Genomic DNA, 19,189 nt, shown 5'->3' with positions numbered 1-19,189 from the left:
CAATATTAACAGCAGCCCCCAGTTGTTGGCTTTCCCTCAACTGATTATGAAAATTAAGCCATTTTTTATTTATTTATTTATTTAAAAAATTAATACAATTACTGAACACACATGTCACACTGACAGCTCATGTATACACGGATGTCACATATGTATACACTGATGGCACACGGACACGGACCACGGATCTCACCAAACTGGTTTTTCCTGTACACGAATCACCAGGACATATGAAGGAGGCCTTACGGTGTTCTTAAAATGGCTTAAATAATATGGCAGTTTTATATATTGGTTTATTCCAGTCGCTGCGATACCAAATATGTGTAATTTATTGTCTTTAATTTTTACAGAAAAAGAGCATATTTACTCACAAAATATTTTCAGATTTTTTTTCATACTTTTGCTTTTATTTTTTAACATTTTTATAAACTTTATTTCACTTTTTTAACTAGTCCGAGGATGGGACATCAACTTTCCCTGGTGTGATCATAGATCTAATACTCTGCAATGCCTTCACATGACACAGGCCTAGCTGTTCCCGGTGTTGTGGCGGCGGCTGACGGCTTGTGATGCTCATTTGCGGAGCTGCTCTGTTTTCTGATAGTGGTCTCAGCAGGGTACTACACATTCGCTGACGAGAGCAACTAATCGGAGGAGGTGCTGGGTGTAAGAACTCAACCTATCAGGCATCGAGGAGCTATCCTAAGGATAGGTCATCAATGATAAAATAGTGGACAACCTTTTTAACTAACACAGGAAAAAAAAAAAACAAGACCTCATTGGGATACGACAAAGGAAAAATAAAAAAAAAGTATACCTTTGGAGTTATGGACCGCAAAAAAAAAAGTTAAAAAATACCAAAACCGGCTTAGGTGGGAAAGGATTACAACATACAGCCTTAACTTTATGCTAAGTAAAAAATAACATTTTAAAAATGAACTCTGGGTGACAGATCAAAATTGAGTTTATTTTGAGCAAAACTATGTATAAAACAAAACAAACAAACAAAAAATTATGTTAATTCGCCCAAATCCTTTTTACTAATACTTCTCAAGAAATCAGCGATAGGTTGATGAAAATGTACAACAGTAAATGCTACTTTACTACAAGGTAAATCTAAGACTCCGATGTTTGTCTGTCCACTGAGCTCAATAGACTTTGGAATTAATTAGATAATAAAGAAAATAAAAATCCGATACTGAAAAAACACCGTTTGTGACAATAAATCTCGCTCCGTCTGCTTCAATAGATTTTGACTCTCGGGTCCTTTCCATGGATTTTTAATTTTTCTCTATGAAAATGCATCAATGGAGACAAGAAAGCTTTTTTTTCGTCTGCGTCTGTAGATATTGACTCTCGAGTCTTTTCCACGATTACGGTATCAAATTTTGGGCTGCTTGAGAATCACATGAATTTTCTTTCCAAAATAATATTGAAATTGGCAAATATTTACTCCAGATTAGAAGGAGAAGATCATGACTCATTTGACCTGCCCCGTGCCAAAAACAAAGGCCAATCACACGAGACCATTTTGTTACTCAACCTTTGGAGAGACCCACCCTAAGAGACATAACCTAAGAATACACAGCAAACAACTAAGAATATAAAGTTACTTCCCGTAAGACTCGTCCATTCTACACTCCAATCCAACTATCGGGCAACTCCACGTGAAGAGACCAGCCATGAACTACAAAGTGTTTTGCTTATTTGCCATCGCCCTCATCGTTGGGTCTTCCATCTCTGTAAATGGGCAGAATGGGCCAAGTAAGTCACATTTTTTTCTTTCTTATATCAGTATATTATATATGTATGTTCTACCCCCCTGTAAGAGTGTTCCCCAGATTTGTCAAAATGAGTACTTAATTTGGTTTACTAGTAAATCAGTGTAAAAGTACTTAATTAGGAAATACTGGGTTCCTGGAAAGGTGGGAGCCTCTTATCTATTATCTCCGTAAAGAGTGAAGAGCAGCTACAAAGAGCATCTTTAGTCTGGAGGACCTGGAACATTATATTTTTAACCTATTGATTTTTATAGGTAAAGTGCAATTCTTCATTTCTCCTGCGGTTGCGCTGTGGGCAAACTGAACAGGTTCTTGAAAAGATTGAGGCTGTTGATGTTGTCTTTGCGTATACTCATGGTGCCAAGTAGGCCTCTATGATCACGACTTGCGTTACCTAAGGACTAAAACAAGCATTTAATCTGGTTTACTAGTAAATCCATTTGAAAGTACTATATTATGAGATATTGGGTTACTGGAAAGGTGGAAGCCCGATCTCATCTATTAGCTCATGTAAGAGTGAAGAGGAGCTACAAAGAGCATCTTTTAGTCTGGAGGACCTGGAACATTATATTTAGAGCCTATTGATTTTTATAGGTAAAGTGCAATTCTTCATTTCTCCTGCGGTTGTGCTGTGGGCAAACTGAACAGTTTCTACTATGTTCTCTAAAAGATTGAGGCTGTCGATGTTGTCTTTGCATGTATTCACGGAACCAAGTAGGCCTCTAGCATCACGACTTGCGTCACCTAAGGCCTACTCAGTTCCTTGGGAGGTGCATGTCATGCATTCCTTCGTGTTAGCGTGCATCTTGATGTCAGAGGCTTTCTCGGTGCAGATTTAAGAGGCCCTAAGACAGCGTTGCGTGCTGGACGAAAAAAAAAGAGGTCAAATGGAGTGGACGACCAGATGTCCACTGCGGCATTTGGAAGACGGGTGAGCAGCAAGATTAGTATAATTTTGGTTTCCCAAAGTTCTGCAAATCAGAAAAACAGCGGCAGGTCAGGCGCCATTTTGATGATTTTGCATGAAGCGGATCATGCAAAATTCGGGTCCAGGATAATGCAATTTTTTTAAATATTTGAGGCAAATTCAAATCACTTGAAAACTTCAAACTAATTTTCTCAACCTTATGTACAATCTTTACAGCGGCAGCCTGACTCTGAGCTTACTTTATATGATTATTTGCTCATTTTTAGGTGACGATGAATGCTCCTTTGAAGCAACTTTAAGACAAAATTGTGGAGATCCCGGTATCACACAAGAACAATGTACAGAGAGGAATTGCTGTTATAACGCCAATGACCCATATGCCGCTTGGTGCTTCTATCCTCGCAAAGTTGATGGTAAGACTTAAATACTTGTACAGTCTCAAAACAATGTCCCATGGTCTCAATGTACCAAGATGTCAACTGTGGTCAACTTAGAGCAGTCGCATAAGAATAAAAAATGGGAAAACGTCGCCAACCTTGTCTGCAAGTTGTGTCTGTGACTACAGTTCACTCTTATACATTTCAATGAGACGACCAGACAAACCAATGGTCAAGAGTTGGTTTTGGGTGGGAAAAAGCAGATTGTCTTTATTCATTTATATTAAGGTATCAAAATAAAAAAGTTAATTTTAAGTGGTGGAATTGCCCCACAAACGGGCTTTGGGGTATTAAGTTTTGGGATTTTTGCTTTAGTTAAGTTTCCAGTGCCCTCGTTTACTGTTCATTATTAATGATTCCTTTTCTTCTATAGAATGCGAGTTTTAATCAGATTTTGACGAACAACTCTGTCAGTGGAAGAAACGCAAAGACACGATTGTCATCATGGTTCATATCTACGTAGATGGAATAATCGGAGAACTATCTCTGCCTCGATCAGATTTCACATGATAAATGACTTTCCCTCTTTCTAAATGTATTACAGCCTGGCTCTTATGTAAAGTAATAAAGATCCAAATGGAAATGTAGACGCGTTTCGCTATTTTTTTCTAATTGGCGTCCAAGGACCTTCGACACTATTTCACTACTTTCAGGGTCTTCAGCCCAAAGACTCTTCAATTTTAACAAGAACATTTTGTTCTTCTTATACATTTTCCCATGCGTTTTTCATGCAGAAAAAAACTGTGTTTTACAGAAACAGCAAGAAAAATTAGATTCCTGAAATCTCATTCACATGGTTAATTTTTTTTAGTTATTTTTAAAAAAAGAATTTGGCTTGGGGTACATTTTTAAAAAGCGCCGTATGGCAACATTTGCCGCAAATTTTCCAAATGACTTAAAATAAAAAAAAACACCAAAACCACATAAGGAACTACATAAAAAATGCCATGTAAACACTGCCATGTTTTTGCGTTTTTTTTATGCAGAAAAAAATGCTTAAGAAAAGCTACTTGTGAGCCCTAACAGTGAAAAAGAAAAATCTTGACCTCATCGTCACTGGCCAGTACAGATTAAGAGGTTGCAGAGAGTCCTGATCAATAATGTTCTCCTAGACGCTACTGTACACTCAGAACAGGGTTAGCAATATTGTAAGAACTAAAGTATGTGCCCCCTCCACATCCCACCTCTAAGAGCTTTTCTGACCTTCCATTCTACTTCCACATACATTAATATGGAGTTGGCCCCTATACAGATATAACGGCTCCCGCTCTTCTAGGAAGACTTTCTACAAGATGTTGGAGACGTTTGTAGGGATTTTTGCTCGTTAATCCAGAAGATCATTTGTGAGGTCAGACCAGTGGCGTAACTACCGCGGTCGCAGCGGTCGCCAGTGCGACCGGGCCCGGCAGGTCAGGGGCCCGGGCCCGGCAGGCAGGCTCGGACTGGCAGTGCCTCCCCCCGCTCCAGGGCCTCCCCCCCCTTCCCCGCCGCCGCCGCCGCCGCCGCTGCCTTGAATACTCACCCTGCTCCAGCGATGGTCTCGGCGTCTGCACTGCAGCTCGTTCCTGCTTGAGCGGTCACGTGACACCGCTCATTAAGATCATGAATATGCGCATATTCATGATCTTAATGAACGGTGTCACATGACCGCTCAAGCAGGAAGAAGGTGCTGCGCCGGCGCCGCCGTCTGGAGTCGGGACAGAGCGCGAGGGATGTCGGCACGGCCGTGCAGTGGGAAGACAGGTGAGTATGAGGGACGAGGGACGGGGGGACGGGGGGACGGGGGAACGGGGGGGGGGGGATGAAGGAGGACATAAGCCGGCGCGCCGAGCAGGAGCCGAGAGCTAAGCCTGCATACAGGGGGGAATATGAGCCATGCAGGGGGGAATATGAGCCATGCAGGGGGGAATATGAGCCATGCAGGGGGGAATATGAGCTATGTATATGGGATAGGAGGGAGATGAGCCATGCATACAGGAGGGGGGTCATTATACAGTATTGAGCATCATGTGTGGCCGTTATACAGTACGCAGCATCATGTGTGGCCATTATACAGTATGGAGCATCATGTGTGGTGGCCGTTATACAGTATTGAGCATCATGTGTGGCCATTATTCTATGGGGGTTACATTGAGTTGTATGGCAGGGCTGCAGGGGGGGGCCCCATTTGGAAGTTCGCACCGGGGCCCCTAACTTTGTAGTTACGCCACTGGGTCAGACCCTGATGTTTTGAGAAAGTCTCAGCTCACAATTTCCAGTCTACTTCATCCCAAAGGTGTTGGATGGGGTTGAGGTCCAAACTCTGTTCGGCCGGTCATGTTCTTCCACCAAACTGAAGAAGGGAGTGAAAAAATGTCATGAACGGACTTGTTACCCCGATGACTCCTATTACAGGACCTCGCTGATATCAGTGAGCTACACACCACTGGCCATCCTGTCTCAAAAAAATACTTAAAACGTACTGCCGAACATAAAATAAGTTGCAGCTTTCCACCCTAATGTTAGAAGCTTATGTCTGTTTATTAATGGGGAAAATGGACTAGTCTCAACCTAGCTGAAGTTTAATAAATCATTCCTTCAAGGAAACATGGATACTCACTGGTCTACTGTCAAAGGTCTCACGGGAGGGAAATAGTGGGATAATGAAAATACCAATCATACAATAATAATAATCTTTATTTTATATAGCGCTAACATATTCCACAGCGCTTTACAGTTTGCACACATTATCATCACTGTCCCCAATGGGGCTCACAATCTAAATTCCCTGTCAGTATGTCTTTGGAATGTGGGAGGAAACCGGAGAACCCGGAGGAAACCCACGCAAACATGGAGAGAACATACAAACTCTTTGCAGATGTTGTCCTTGGTGGGGTTTGAGCTTCAAGGCTGCAGCGCTAACCACTGAGCCACTGAGCCACCGTGCTGCAAATATACAAATATACACACATAAACAGTAGAGGCATGCCCCGAGGAGTGGAGGATGGGGTTAAACCAAAGTATGAGAAGGAAGGGAATTATCGCACACTCAAAATCTAGCAACAGTCACAGATAAATCCACCAAACGCCTACTCTAATAACCACCAACAACCTCCAATCATGCAGTATAAGCTAGCTCTGACAATAAATGCTAGCCAGGACCCAGATATAAGCAATAACCCCTACTTGGATCCTTGGCACCCTTGTTTGTGTTTCCCTGACCCTATGTTATCCCACAGGTCCACCTCCGTCTTATGTCTGATCCCACAACAGTTTCCCCCTGCTGATGTCTGTATACAATATGTTAATCTATAAATGAATAAGGTCGCTCTCACTGCTATTGGACATAGATTGGTGCTTGGGAAAATGACAGTATCATCAATATTAAACTATATTTCAGCATACATGAGTGTAAATCTTAATGAAACAATTGATTACAACCGACCCGCGGAAAACAGAATTTGCAAGCGTTTCAGCCACATAGGGCCTTTATAAAGGTATCTGAATATATTCAGATTTACACAATACATCACAAAGGGTGCAACTGAGCAGGCTGTCCCATAAGGCCTTCCAGCTATCTTATCACATGCTATAGCAAGCCCAATCAGGAGGGACTAACATAGCCCCTTTAAAAGCAGAGGCAGGGAATGCATTATTTTTCATTGGAGTCATTTTTAAAGTCTATTTCACAAGTGTTCGATTGTTTATTTTTTAAGTTCAAAATTGTGAGCACAATTTAGGGTTTCTAAATGTTTTGAGTTATCAATCACGACTTCTTAGAAAAGTACTCCAGTGTTTCTTTCTCTTGATCTTCTGCATGGCTGAAATGTTTTGCTAAAATTTTTAGGACATTTTCTTTATTGTTTCTTGTTTACAAAGAATAAGGAACCTACAGAGCCGAGACCACCGACCTGTGACCGAGTGACCCTTATCTCCTTGTATCAGAATATACGCTGTCTCCTATCCGCTGCAGGCAAAATAATATATTCCTACACTCTCCTTATAATAAACCATAGAAAAATATATTTTATATTTTCGTGAAGGTATTTATTTAACCTCTTCCGCTTTCCCCCTTCCTGAGCTAAGAAGATGCAAGGCATTGACTGGGTGGCAATATGAACCTAAATTTGCAGTAAAAAAATAAATAAAAATTAGCAAAAAAATGTAAATTGCACGGTGGTAAACAATTCTATCAATCAACATGTACATTAATGGTGCAAAAATCCACTCATTAAGCATGTAGTCACATGGAGCAGATGCACAACAATGAGGCAGAAAGCTTTTAAAAAGTCTTTGAAGAAAAGTCACAATAAATATAACGGCGGATCGCTAGAAACATGAAAGGTAATTCAAGTTTCGATATACCCTCACGACCACAGTTACACACGTGGTCAAAATTGTTGGTACCCCTCGTTTAATGACAGAAAATCCCACAATGGTCACAGAAATAACTTGAATCTGACAAAAGTAGTAATAAATAAAAGAACAAATGAATAAATCAAAATGAGCAAATGAAAGTCAGACATTGCTTTTCAGCTGTGCTTCCACAGAATAAAAAAAAAAAACTCATGAAATCGGCCAGGACAGAAATGATGGTTCCCCTGAAAATAATGTGACAAAAGGGACATGTTACATCGCGGTGTGTACACTAACATCACAGGGGTCTACAATCCTGGAATCAGTGCGTGGCCGGTATATAGGGCTACAGATCCTCACTGTGCTGTGTGGTGACATGGTGGGTATCACACTCAACATGGACCAGAGGAAGCGAAGGAAAGAGTTGTCTCAGGAGATTAGAAAGAACATTGTAGAGAAACATGTTACAGGTAAATGTTATACGACCATCTCCAAGCAGCTTGATGTTCCTCTGACTACAGCTGCACATATTATTCAGAGATGTAAGATCCCTGGGACTGTAGCCGACCTCCCTGGACGTGGCCGCAGGAGGAACATTGATGACAAATCAAAGAGACGGATAATACGAATGGTAACAAAAGAAAAACTTCTAAACAGATTAAAGGTGAACTTCAAGCTCCAGGAACATCAGTGTCAGATCGCACTATCTGTCGTTGTCTGAGCCAAACTGGACTTCATGGGAGACGACCAAGGAGGACACCAATGTTGAAAATAAATCATAAAAAAGCCAGACTGGAATTTGCCAAACTACATGTTGACAAGCCACAAAGCTTCTGGGAGAATGTCCTATGGACAGATGAGGGAAAAATTTAACTTTTTGGCTAGGCACATCATCTCTATGTTCACAGACGGAAAAATGAAGCATACCAAGAAAAGAACACTGTCCCTACTGTGAAACATGGAGGAGGCTCTGTTATGTTCTGTGCCTGCTCTGCTGCATCTGGCACAGGGTGTCTAGAATCTGTGCAGGGTACAATGAAATCTCAAGACTATCAAAGGATGCTAGAGAGAAATGTGCTGCCCAGTGTCAGAAAGCTTGGTCTCAGTCGCAGGTCATGGGTCTTGCAACAGGATAATGACCCAAAACACACAGCTGAAAACACCCAAGAATGGCTAAGAGGAAAATATTGGACTATTCTGAAGTGGCCTTCAATGAGCCCTGACCTAAATCCTATTGAGCATCTTTGGAAAGAGCTGAAACAAAAGGCAACCTTCACACACGAGACAACTGGAGCAGTTTGCTCTTGAGGAGCGGACAAAATACCTGTCGGGAGGAGCAGAAATCTCATTGACAGTTACAGGAATCGTCTGATTCCAGTGATTGCCTCAAAAGGTTGTGCAACAAAATATTAAATTAAGGAACCATCATTTCTGTCCAGGCCGATTTCATGAGGTTTATCTTTTTTTAAAATTCTGTGGAAGAATGGTTGAAAATCAATGTCTGACTTTCATTTGTTTATTTTCATAGATTTTTTTTTATTTATTATTACTTTTGTCAGATTCAAGTTATTTCTGTGACCATTTCAGCTTAGTCCAGAGCATGAGACCAGATTCCCTGGACAAAGTCAGAAGGGTGAAACTCTGCGTTGGGTAAGATATATGAGATGCGTTGTCTTATGGATTTTTATTATGCAAATTGCCTCTTCAGAGAGGAAGAGGACAAGAACTCTAGCGACACATATTGTCTGTAGGAATCCTATAAGTCAATATCGACCCTTTAAGGAACCTTACAACATGACTTATCCCTTTAAGAGTCATACGTTTGCATGTCTACAGAGCTCAATGCAGTTTGGAAAAAAATTAGATTATAAAGAAAAACAATCAGATATGAATATACACCAATGAAGACGATAAAGCTCGCTCCGTCTGCGTCAGTAGATATTGACTCCCTTTCCACGATTATGACATAAGATTTTGGTCTGTTTCGATACCACTTTAATTTACTTTCCAAAATAATATTGAAATTGGCAGGTGTTTACTCCAGATAAGATGGAACAGATTGTGACCCATTGGACGTGCAGACTGCCAAATCAAAGGCCACCCACTGTACCCATTTCGACAGACCCACCCTAGTAGACGTTACCTAAAAAGACAGCAAACAACTAAGAATATAAAGTCACTTCCCGTAAGACTCGTCCATTCTACTCTCGACTCCAACCATCCGTGGGCAACACCAAGTGAGGAGACCAGCCATGAACTACAAGGTGTTTTGCTTACTTGCCATCGCCCTCATCGTTGGGTCCTCCAGCTTCGTACATGGGCAAAAAGCGCCAAGTAAGTTACCAACATTTGTTTTTATATGTGTATGTTCAACTTGCTATAAACATTTGTTGAAGAGTATTTCATATTTTTTACTAGTTTATCCATGTGAAAGTACTGGAAATATTACGTTACTAGAGAGGCGAGGAAGCTCTGCGAAAGGTTAAGAGAAGCTTCAAAAAATGTGCTTTACTCTGGAGAACCTGTAACATTATATTTTCAGCCCTTGGATATTTATAGGTAAAGTGCAATTCTTCATTTCCCCTGCGGGTGTGCTGTGGGCAAACTGAACAGTTTCTGATAGGTTCTCTAAAAGATTGAGGCTGATCAATGATTTTTAATTACAATGACATGAAAAAAGGGAAAGAAAAAGGAAATATTGGGACAAAGACATAATATATATGAAGAGGAAGGTCATACCGGTCCAGTCCAGTGCTGTTTGTCAGTAGTAGTAATAACTCCTATAACATGGGGAAAGAGGTATTTCTTACTTTAGGTATGTCCAAAGAAGAGTGCCTTCTCCAGAAAATAAATATTCTTCTTTATCCTTCTGGGACCGATCTAGTTCTCAAAATTCTCAATTTGTGGGTAAAATGTACCGTATATACTCGAATATAAGCCGAGGCACCTAATTTTACCACCAAAAAACTGGCAAAATTTATTGACTCGAGTATAAGCCTGGTACGCATTGTCCCCATCTTGGGATGCACGGCCCCCTCATCCCTATCCTGGTATGCATAACTCCTCATCCCTATCCTTGTATGCATGTCTCCTCATCCCTATCCTGGTATGCATGGCCCCCTCATCCCTATCCTGGTGTGCATTGTTCCCTCATCCCTATCCTGGTATGCATGACCCCATCCCTATGCTGGTACAATTGGCCCCCATCCCTATCCTTGTATGCATAGCCCCATCCGTATCCTTGCATGCATGGCTCCATCCCTATCCTTGTATACATGGCTCCGTCTCTATCCTTGTATGCATGGCCCCATCTATCCTGGTATGATTAGCCTCCATCCCTATCCTTGAAAGCATGGCTCCATCCCTATCCTTGTATGCATGGTCCCATCTCTATACTGGTATGATTAGCCCTAATCCCTATCCTTGTATGCATGGCTCCATCCCTATCCTTGTATGCATGACCCCATCCTTATCCTGGTATGATTGGCTCCCATCAAAAAACATAAATAATAATAAACCATTACACTTACCTTCCTGCACTCCCTCGCAGCATCTTGTTCCGGTGCCAGCAGCTACTTTATGCTTGTAAGCAGCTCATGGCAGGGATGTCATGCGCTGCTCTCAGGCAGAGCACAGCTGCCGGAATACTCCCCACGTAGAAACTATGTGCATGGAGGGCAGTAAGCATTAAGTAGCGCTCACAGTGTCAGCCGCCGGGCGGTCATGTGTGCCGCTACTTAAGAGAAATGACTATTCACCTCTCTCCATGCCCATGGGAGTGGAGAGAGGTGAATATTAATTTTTCTTAAGCAGCAGCACCCATGACCGCCCGGTAACTGCAGGAGCGGCTGCGGCTGACACTGTGTGCTCTATTACAGAGAAATTAATATTCATTGCCAGTGCAATTCATTGCCTGGTGGTGGTGGGAGAAGTCGTCGCTTTCACATGTATATCTTTCCCCATCACATCCCCTTGATCACTGACCCGTAGAAGCGCCATATCAGGTGCGAAACGGCCATCGTCGGAACCTGCACACTCAGCTTATACTCGAGTATATACAGTATCTTCAATGAAAAAGTTTCCTATTACTGAGATAGGAGATGACAGTTGGTGCTTATAATGTTCTACAGAGAACTACAACTGTTGATTTAGGAGAGCTTGTGGCAGAATGTCTGTGTCTACCTTTAGCTCGTCCTCCTCTTCACTCCTCCCCTTTCCATAGAATTCTACTAGCACTCACTGTATTCTCGTCTTCACTGAATGCAAAGTTTGCAAAGTGAAAGATCAGTTCTGAAAGAGAAAAAAGCTATTTCTCAGATAAGATGTATTACAAAGTTGTTGTTTTTTCATGTGCAATACTGATTTATGAAATCAAAATTAAAATAATGGTGACTCTTTAAGTAGTAAATGAGTTTGTACCCACTAAATGGCCTTTCAGAAACAGCTGGACTGCCAGCAGAAGCTGCAGAGATGGTTTATTACCATCCCTGTCTTCCTATATGCAGTACATAGTTACTGCTTCAGTCTTGGTGATCCATGTTCTATGGGAAGCTGCAGCTCTACAGTTCAGTCAAAAGACTTTACTTCCCCTTTAACTGAGGCTAAAATGCCTGTGAAATGAGCAAATAAATAAATAAAAATATGTTGCAGTGTTGTAATTTAAAAAAGTGTTGAAATCCCCCCCAAATGTCTTCTATTACCTTATTAATATCACAATGTATAAAATTAAAAAAGTGAACACAAAACAAAATAGAAAAAAAAGAAAACAAAAATAATAACTAAAACAATTAAAAATAAATAAATAAAATCCACCAACAGCTTCTAGTCCTGCCTGCCAACCCAAAACGAGCTATGTCTTGTATAAAAAAAAAAAGCATAAAAGAAAGGGAGACTCGGATTCAAAAGGTTCTTTAGTGGCATGTTGTGTTATTTAAAGGGAACCTGTCACCTGAATTTGGCGGGACTGGTTTTGGGTCATATGGGCGGAGTTTTCTGGTGTTTGATTCACCCTTTCCTTACCCACTGGCTGCATGCTGGCTGCAATATTGGATTGAAGTTCATTCTCTGTCCTCCGTAGTACACACCTGCACAAGGCAAGATTGTTTTGCGCAGGCGTGTACTATGGAGGACAGAGAATGAGCTTCAATCCAATATTGCACCCAGCATGCAGCCAGCGGGTAAGGAAAGGGTGAATCAAACACCAGAAAACTCCGCCCATATGACCCAAAACCAGTCCTTCCAAATTCAGGTGACAGAGTCCCTTTAATAAGAAATCCCTTTCTGTTACTTGTTTCACTGATATAACCAAAAGTAAAAAATACTAATACAAAATAATGACATAACAATGAAGACCAATGTATAACGAAAAAAGAGAAACATTCTTTGAATAAACGAAAAAGAGAAAAATGGTTTATGCTTTCAAACCTTTATCTAGTAAAAAACCCCAAAGAAACCCCCAAAATATTCCTGGTTATTAAAAAATTAAAGGAAAAAAAATGACCTAGTCTTTACTGGTTAAATAAAGAAGTAATCGATGCTTTCGAAGAAACATGTCGACTTGCAGCTCTGCCTTCAAGCGAGAAGTCTCAAGGGAGGTGAATACTGAAGAGCCAAATTCTTATCCTAAGTCATATTGCAAGGCTTGTTAAAGGGATGATAGTGACTTGTAGGATCGCTGTTTCCAACAGGTGGCGCAATAGAGTTTGAGTCCTGTTCCTCTTTGAAGTGGCAATTTGCATATTTAATTTTCCACAGGAGCATTGCTTGGCGAATAAGCCAGAGTTGGGATGTCACTCTTCACAAGGATATCCAAGAAGTATTGTTTCTCCTTGCGGAGATTGACATGCTAAGCATGCCGAGATGATGAGACTTAAAGCTGCAATGCTCCTCTGGGAAATATGCTAACTATGCAAATTGTCTCTTCAGAGAGGAAGAGAACTAGAACTTTAGTGCCACTAGAGGTGGCACTAGAGTTCTAGCTCTTCACAAGGAGACACCTTGCCCCTTAGACGTAAGTCCAGAGCCTCTCTCCTAGCCAAATTGGATCTCATGTTTTGCACTGATGAGGGGTAATGCCCAGAAACACTGTGTCTGCAAATTGAGATTCTGGTTTGGCTTATATCCTAAGTCATATTGCAAGGCTCGTTAAAGGGTCGAAAGTGACTTGTAGGAATGCTGCCTCCAACAGGTGGCACTATAGATTTCTAGTCCTCTTCCTCTCTGATGAGGCAATTTGCATACCTTAAAAGGAAGTTACTGATTACAGTGGCACCCCCTAGTTCCAAGTTCAGGGGGCTTCCATAAAAGACCCTTTTGGTGTCAGTGTCCCTCTCAATCCTTTGTATTACAACATGGAATTTAAAATTTTAATAGTTAACCTTGATTTATCGCTGTGCCGTGTGTGATAAGTCAGCGCCTGCACGTACATAAACACTCGTCAGATGACCATGCTGAGCGCTCCCTCTAATTCAGAATTTTAGGTTCTTAAATTTAAGATATAAAAGGTTTTAAAGGAACAGAAATAATCAATGAATTTCTTACCACGGCCTTTATGTGATAAGCAGTATATAAAGCTTTTGTACAGCTAAACAGAAGCCGGTATGAAAGGTTGCAGATGGTTTCAGGATTCTGCTTGTAGGAAAGGGACAGTCCTTAGGGGTTCGACTAAGGATCCCTCCAAGTTTGGTGCACGGTTTACCCAGGAAATGAGACCATGTGCGGCATGGGTCATGGCTATGGGGGGTCACACTCGGGCCCTAGTGATTGAAGGGCGGAAAGACCTAAAACCCCATTATTACAAATACCCATGGTAGGTTACTGATTGTGCATGAAGGCCCAAGAGCTTCAAGCTACACTTTTATGGTCTCTGACAGTCCGAAGCCCGGCCAATTTAATATATTGGACCAACACTTAGGTGTTATTTAAGTTGCCTCAAGTTTGGAAGTTCTTCCCTATCCATGGGACTTCCCGATCACTGGGACTCCCACTGTTCCCGTGGATGGAGTGGTGGTCAATCATGTGCGCCTGTGCTTCATTCTTTATGGGAGATAGCAAGCGGCTGGTCTTCGGGACTTCCATTAACAATAAATGGTGTGGCAGTATATATGATCAACTACTGATCCATTCACAATCTGGAAAGAACCAGTTCTCAAGGTCGGGGTGGTCTGAGCTCTCAGCAAGTTGTTCGCTATCCTAAGACTTGGAGATAACTTCGAAATTTGGTACAACCCCTTCAAGTTGCCAACTTTTGGAAATGGTCTTTGTTGGTAATTTTTTCATAGCTACATCACCTTTTTCCCCCTTCCACGTTAGAATTTTCCAACTCTCGGATTAGCATCTGATCACCAGGGCTCAGTCCGGTCACTGTACCTTACACAATAAAAGATTAGGGGGCGCTGTTTTCTGAATTATTCAAAATCTAAGAGGTCTTAGACTGTTGGATATGGATTGGAGCAACAATGTCCCATGACTCCCCCACAGCTCCTCCCCTGCAGAGCCTCTACTAATTTTGCATACTCCACTGGACCATTTCGACAGAGTCCCTGGAAACTTGTGTTCCAAGTGGCCCAACCTCCTTCCATAGAGCGCCTTCCACCTTGTGTATGATTCCTGTTCCGCTGCCCCCAACAGAACCTCTGTTACTTTATGACTCCTTCTGTACATCACCTCTGCTACCGGGTGTTTCCCCATATCCCGCCGTAAGGACTGGAGCCAAGAAAGTTCAGATATATATGTTAATATGAGCTTGGGGAACTAAACCAGTGAAAGACAGATATTTTATAAAGTTTTTTTTTTAGTTTTATATGCTGGCTGTAACTTAATCTCTTATAAGTCGAGATGAACACATTTTCGTGAAATTCGAATTCGGTATTTCTACCGAAATTAGCCAAGAAATTCTCGGAAGCCGTTTTCAAGATTTTGCATGAAACAGATCATAACAAATTTGGATTCTGGTCTGGATAAATCATTTTTTAAATTAATATTTTATGCAAATTCAAATCACCTAAAACCGATTCACTCATCCTGACGTATAACCTTTCCAGCTGCCGCCTGACTCTGAGCTTACCATACGTGATTTTTTTTATCATTTTTAGATGAACTTCAATGCTCCATTGCCCCATTTTCAAGAGTGAATTGTGGAGAACCCGGCATCACAGCGGACCAATGTATCGAGAAGAATTGCTGTTTTAACAGTATGGAACCAGATGCCATCTGGTGCTTCTATCCTCGCCCAAATGAAGGTAAGATTTGTACAGACTTAAAACAATGTCCCGTGCGCTAATTGTACCAAGTTATCAGCTGTGGTCAACTTAGAGCGGTTGCAAGAGAATGGAAAATGAGAAGACAGCACCCCTCTTGTCCCCTGGTTGTGTCTGGTACTGCAGTTCAGCTATATTCAGCTCAATGATACATACAACCGGACAAACCAATAGATAAAGGTTCTGCTGTTTTGGTGAAAAATAAAGGGATTATATGTGTTCATTTTTAATTATTTGATTTATCAAGATAAAATAGTAACTTTTACATGGTAGAACTTGCTGAATGTCTCACACGGAAGGGTTTCATTTTTTGTGATTTTTGCTTTTGCTAAGTTTCCATTGCCCTCGATTAATGTTAATTACTTATGGCTGTTTTTCTTCTGTAGAATGCAACTTGTAATCAGATTCCGATGGACAAACCCGGTCTTTGCCAGTGGATGAAATGCAATAAGACACAATCGTCATCATGTTTCATTATTTACACGGATGGAACAATCGGAGAACTATCTCTGCCTGATCAGATTTCACATTGTAAAAGACTTTCCCTCTTTCTAAATGTATGACAGCCTGGCGCTTATGTAAAGTAATAAAGATTCGTCTGGAAATGTAGACGCGTTTCACAATCTTTTCTAATATAAAGTCTAAGATCAGTAGTAGAACATTTCTATATTTTCACTGACTCTTAATATTGTGTAATATACTATTAGGATTCTGTTTTTACTCTCTGCGCTCGTCACATCACTGCTCCATATGCAGTTTGCATAGAGACAATCACATGCCAACCTTTCTTTTCTGATAAACCCAACTGAAACAATGAGAGAAGCAGAAGGGAAAGTGCTTGTCTCCATAAAAATTGCATATGAAGCCGTGATGGGACGAGCGCAGAGAGTAAAAACAGAATCCTAATAGTATATTACACAATATTAAGAGTCAGTGAAAATATAGAAATGTTCTAGACACCTCTTTAAAGTTAACCTGTCACCTTGAGAAATACTATTTAACTATACATGTAGGGTCAATCTGCAGATAACTAGCATTTATAGCTTGGTTAGTCGGCGTACTGGAAAAGTGTTGGCTACAGGGAGAAAATGATATTTTATTCTTCCTGCTGCCACTCACTTCGTCATAATGGCAATTTAGGATCTGTTCCAGACAGCGCTCACTACAAAGTGAGTGTGCTGTAATATCTTCACTTTGATTATGACATCGTCCTAGGAGCTCCTGCCTTCTGCTGGACTTCATGGGACGACCAACATGGCAGCAACACATAGCAACCCACCAGCAACCTGCAACTGTGTCACAGGGGGGCTGATGAGAACTGATGAGTACATGCACTGATCATTGCTGTTAGTATCTGACAAGGGCTTTTAAAAACTGAAAGGGGATATCTGGGACTTTGTTAAAAAAAGAAAAAAATTGCGCCTAAGCACTAACAGGCAGGTAGTTGCATCTTACCTGCCTGTTGTGCCCAGCGCCGTTCTTTGCCGGCACAGAGTAGTCACAGACCACTCCTGCCTGAGATTCAGCAGCTTCCGTGACGTCAACAGAGCGGCGGCTTTTTTTTCTCTCTGCTCTGTTGACAATGAGCACCTGTTGTCGTCATGCTGATTGACTGCCAGCTCCCCCAGTTATGCAGCAGAGAGTAGGCTGTCAATCAGCATGACAGGAACAGTCCCCCTGTCAACAGATCAGAGAGGAAAAGAAGTCACTGCTCTGTTGACGTGATGGAAGCTGCTGAATCACAGGCAGGAGCCGTCTGTGACCGCTTTGTGCCGCACAAAAGGCAGGTAGGTAACAACTGTTAGTGGTTAGGCACAATTGTTTTCTTTTTTTAACAAAGTCCCGGATATCTGCTTTAAAATAGCTGCAAGTAAGGTGAGCTTTCTGCTATTACAAGCAGATGCCGGCCTTTGTATAACAGCCAACATCTGCTCCGTACGGAGCGGGTTCAGCTCCTGAACCCGCTACATATAAGTGCACCCTTAGGCCCCCTTCAGCCCTCCGTATCAAAGCACAAACGTCTGGCAGAGTCCATTTTGACCATCCTTTTTATTTTTTATCCATGTTTTTCCAGTATGTACAGTATATGGAAAATAAAATTACATAGCTTCTCCTATACTTTCAATGATAAACACGTACAGCACACGGACTGTAAAAATGCCATCCACGTGCTGTACGTGTTTTCACAAACCCAATGTACTTGTATAGGACCTTGTCACATGTGCTGCCGGAAATCAACGGATGTCTCTGTGTGGTTCACACGGACACACCTGGTTCCTGTAAACAGACGGATATGTAAGAAGCCCCATAGGTGATAATGGGTGATTATAAATGGTTCTGCTGAAAACGCCATTTTCTCTTGCAAATAGCAAGCCACCGTACAGCACTGTCAGAGGAGAAATAAAAAAGTTATAGCTCTCAGAATAAAGCGATGCAAAAATAATTTTTTCTAAAAAATAAGTTTTATTGTGTAAAAGTGCCAAAACATAAACAAATAACATAAATGAGGTATCTCTGTAATTGTTCTGACCCAAACAATAAAGCTGCCTTATTAATTTTACCACATGGTGAATGGCAAGGCCAGCCCCCCCAAAAAAACAAAAAAACAAAAAGCAATCACTGAGTTGCTGGTTTTTGTTCATTCTGCCTTCCAATAATCGGAATAGAAAGTGATCAAAAAACATTAATGTGCCTGAAAATGGCACCAATAAAAAACGTCAACTCGTCCAGCAAAAAACAAGCCGTCACATGACAGCAGATCTATAGGAAAATTATAGCTCTCAAATTTTAAGAATGCAAAAACAACAGAATGTGTGACAGCAGCCAAACATGGGACCTGATATAAATCTGGTACAATTGTAATCACACCGAGCCAAAGAATAAAGTTGTCATAATCACTTATACTACATGGGGAACGGCGTAAAAAATAAATAAAAAAAATTCTTCACATGCTGTTGATTTTTTTATTCTGCCTCCTAAAGATTGCAGTAAGGCTCGGCTCACATTTGTCCTGTGCGCTACACTGAGCGCTTACACCGGGGTTTTCTCGTAAATCTCTGAAATACGTGATTCAAAGATTTATAGGTTCCCTATGATGAGGCAGATGGAGGCACTGTGGATGCCGTCTGGCCTGTGATCCAGTGGTGTCCGTCTTTTTAGGTGTGCATCAAAGCGCCGTCAGCCACAGTTTTGTGTAGCCCTTAAAAGAAAGATACCACTGAACAGAGGCCAGATGGAGTCCAGGGTAACTCTGCTGCCTTATTATAGTAAATGGATTCCTAGAGGGTTTCATCTGAATCACGTCATTTGGTGATTTAGATGAAAACTGCAATATAAGTGCTCAGCGTCGAGCGCAGGATAAATGAATTCACTGTCGCAGCCCCTGCCCCCTCCCTGAAATGAAACGTCAACAGTTACGTCTGTATCAGGGGTTAGACTAGTCCATGCTCT

General features: G+C 41.4%; 2 protein-coding genes across 2 annotated transcripts; both read left to right on the top strand.

Moving 5' to 3' along the window:
* Positions 1-1,637: 1,637 nt before the first annotated feature.
* Positions 1,638-3,732, top strand: LOC138671898 (putative gastrointestinal growth factor xP1). Its single transcript, XM_069760026.1, has 3 exons — positions 1,638-1,764; positions 2,976-3,122; positions 3,520-3,732. Exons 1-3 carry the CDS (start codon positions 1,683-1,685, stop codon positions 3,531-3,533), a joined length of 243 nt encoding a protein of 80 aa, XP_069616127.1. The 5' UTR covers positions 1,638-1,682; the 3' UTR covers positions 3,534-3,732.
* Positions 3,733-9,685: 5,953 nt separating this feature from the next.
* Positions 9,686-16,346, top strand: LOC138671899 (putative gastrointestinal growth factor xP1). The gene is made up of 3 exons (XM_069760027.1): positions 9,686-9,815; positions 15,575-15,721; positions 16,126-16,346. The coding sequence occupies exons 1-3, from the start codon at positions 9,734-9,736 to the stop codon at positions 16,137-16,139; spliced, it is 243 nt and encodes an 80-aa protein (XP_069616128.1). The 5' UTR covers positions 9,686-9,733; the 3' UTR covers positions 16,140-16,346.
* Positions 16,347-19,189: the final 2,843 nt, after the last annotated feature.

Source organism: Ranitomeya imitator, chromosome 3 (genome assembly GCF_032444005.1).
Source record: "Ranitomeya imitator isolate aRanImi1 chromosome 3, aRanImi1.pri, whole genome shotgun sequence".
NCBI classification, from domain to species: domain Eukaryota; kingdom Metazoa; phylum Chordata; class Amphibia; order Anura; family Dendrobatidae; genus Ranitomeya; species Ranitomeya imitator.
This window is presented reverse-complemented; position numbering and strand designations above follow the sequence as displayed.

What these genes read in the sequence shown, in the direction of transcription:
- LOC138671899 (XM_069760027.1), top strand. Translation starts at nt 9,734, where the DNA reads ATGAACTACAAGGTGTTTTGCTTACTTGCCATCGCCCTCATCGTTGGG. An exon ending in ACATGGGCAAAAAGCGCCAA is followed by an intron (nt 9,816 to 15,574) that starts GTAAGTTACCAA and finishes TATCATTTTTAG; the next exon opens with ATGAACTTCAATGCTCCATT.
- LOC138671898 (XM_069760026.1), top strand. Translation starts at nt 1,683, where the DNA reads ATGAACTACAAAGTGTTTTGCTTATTTGCCATCGCCCTCATCGTTGGG. An exon ending in AAATGGGCAGAATGGGCCAA is followed by an intron (nt 1,765 to 2,975) that starts GTAAGTCACATT and finishes GCTCATTTTTAG; the next exon opens with GTGACGATGAATGCTCCTTT.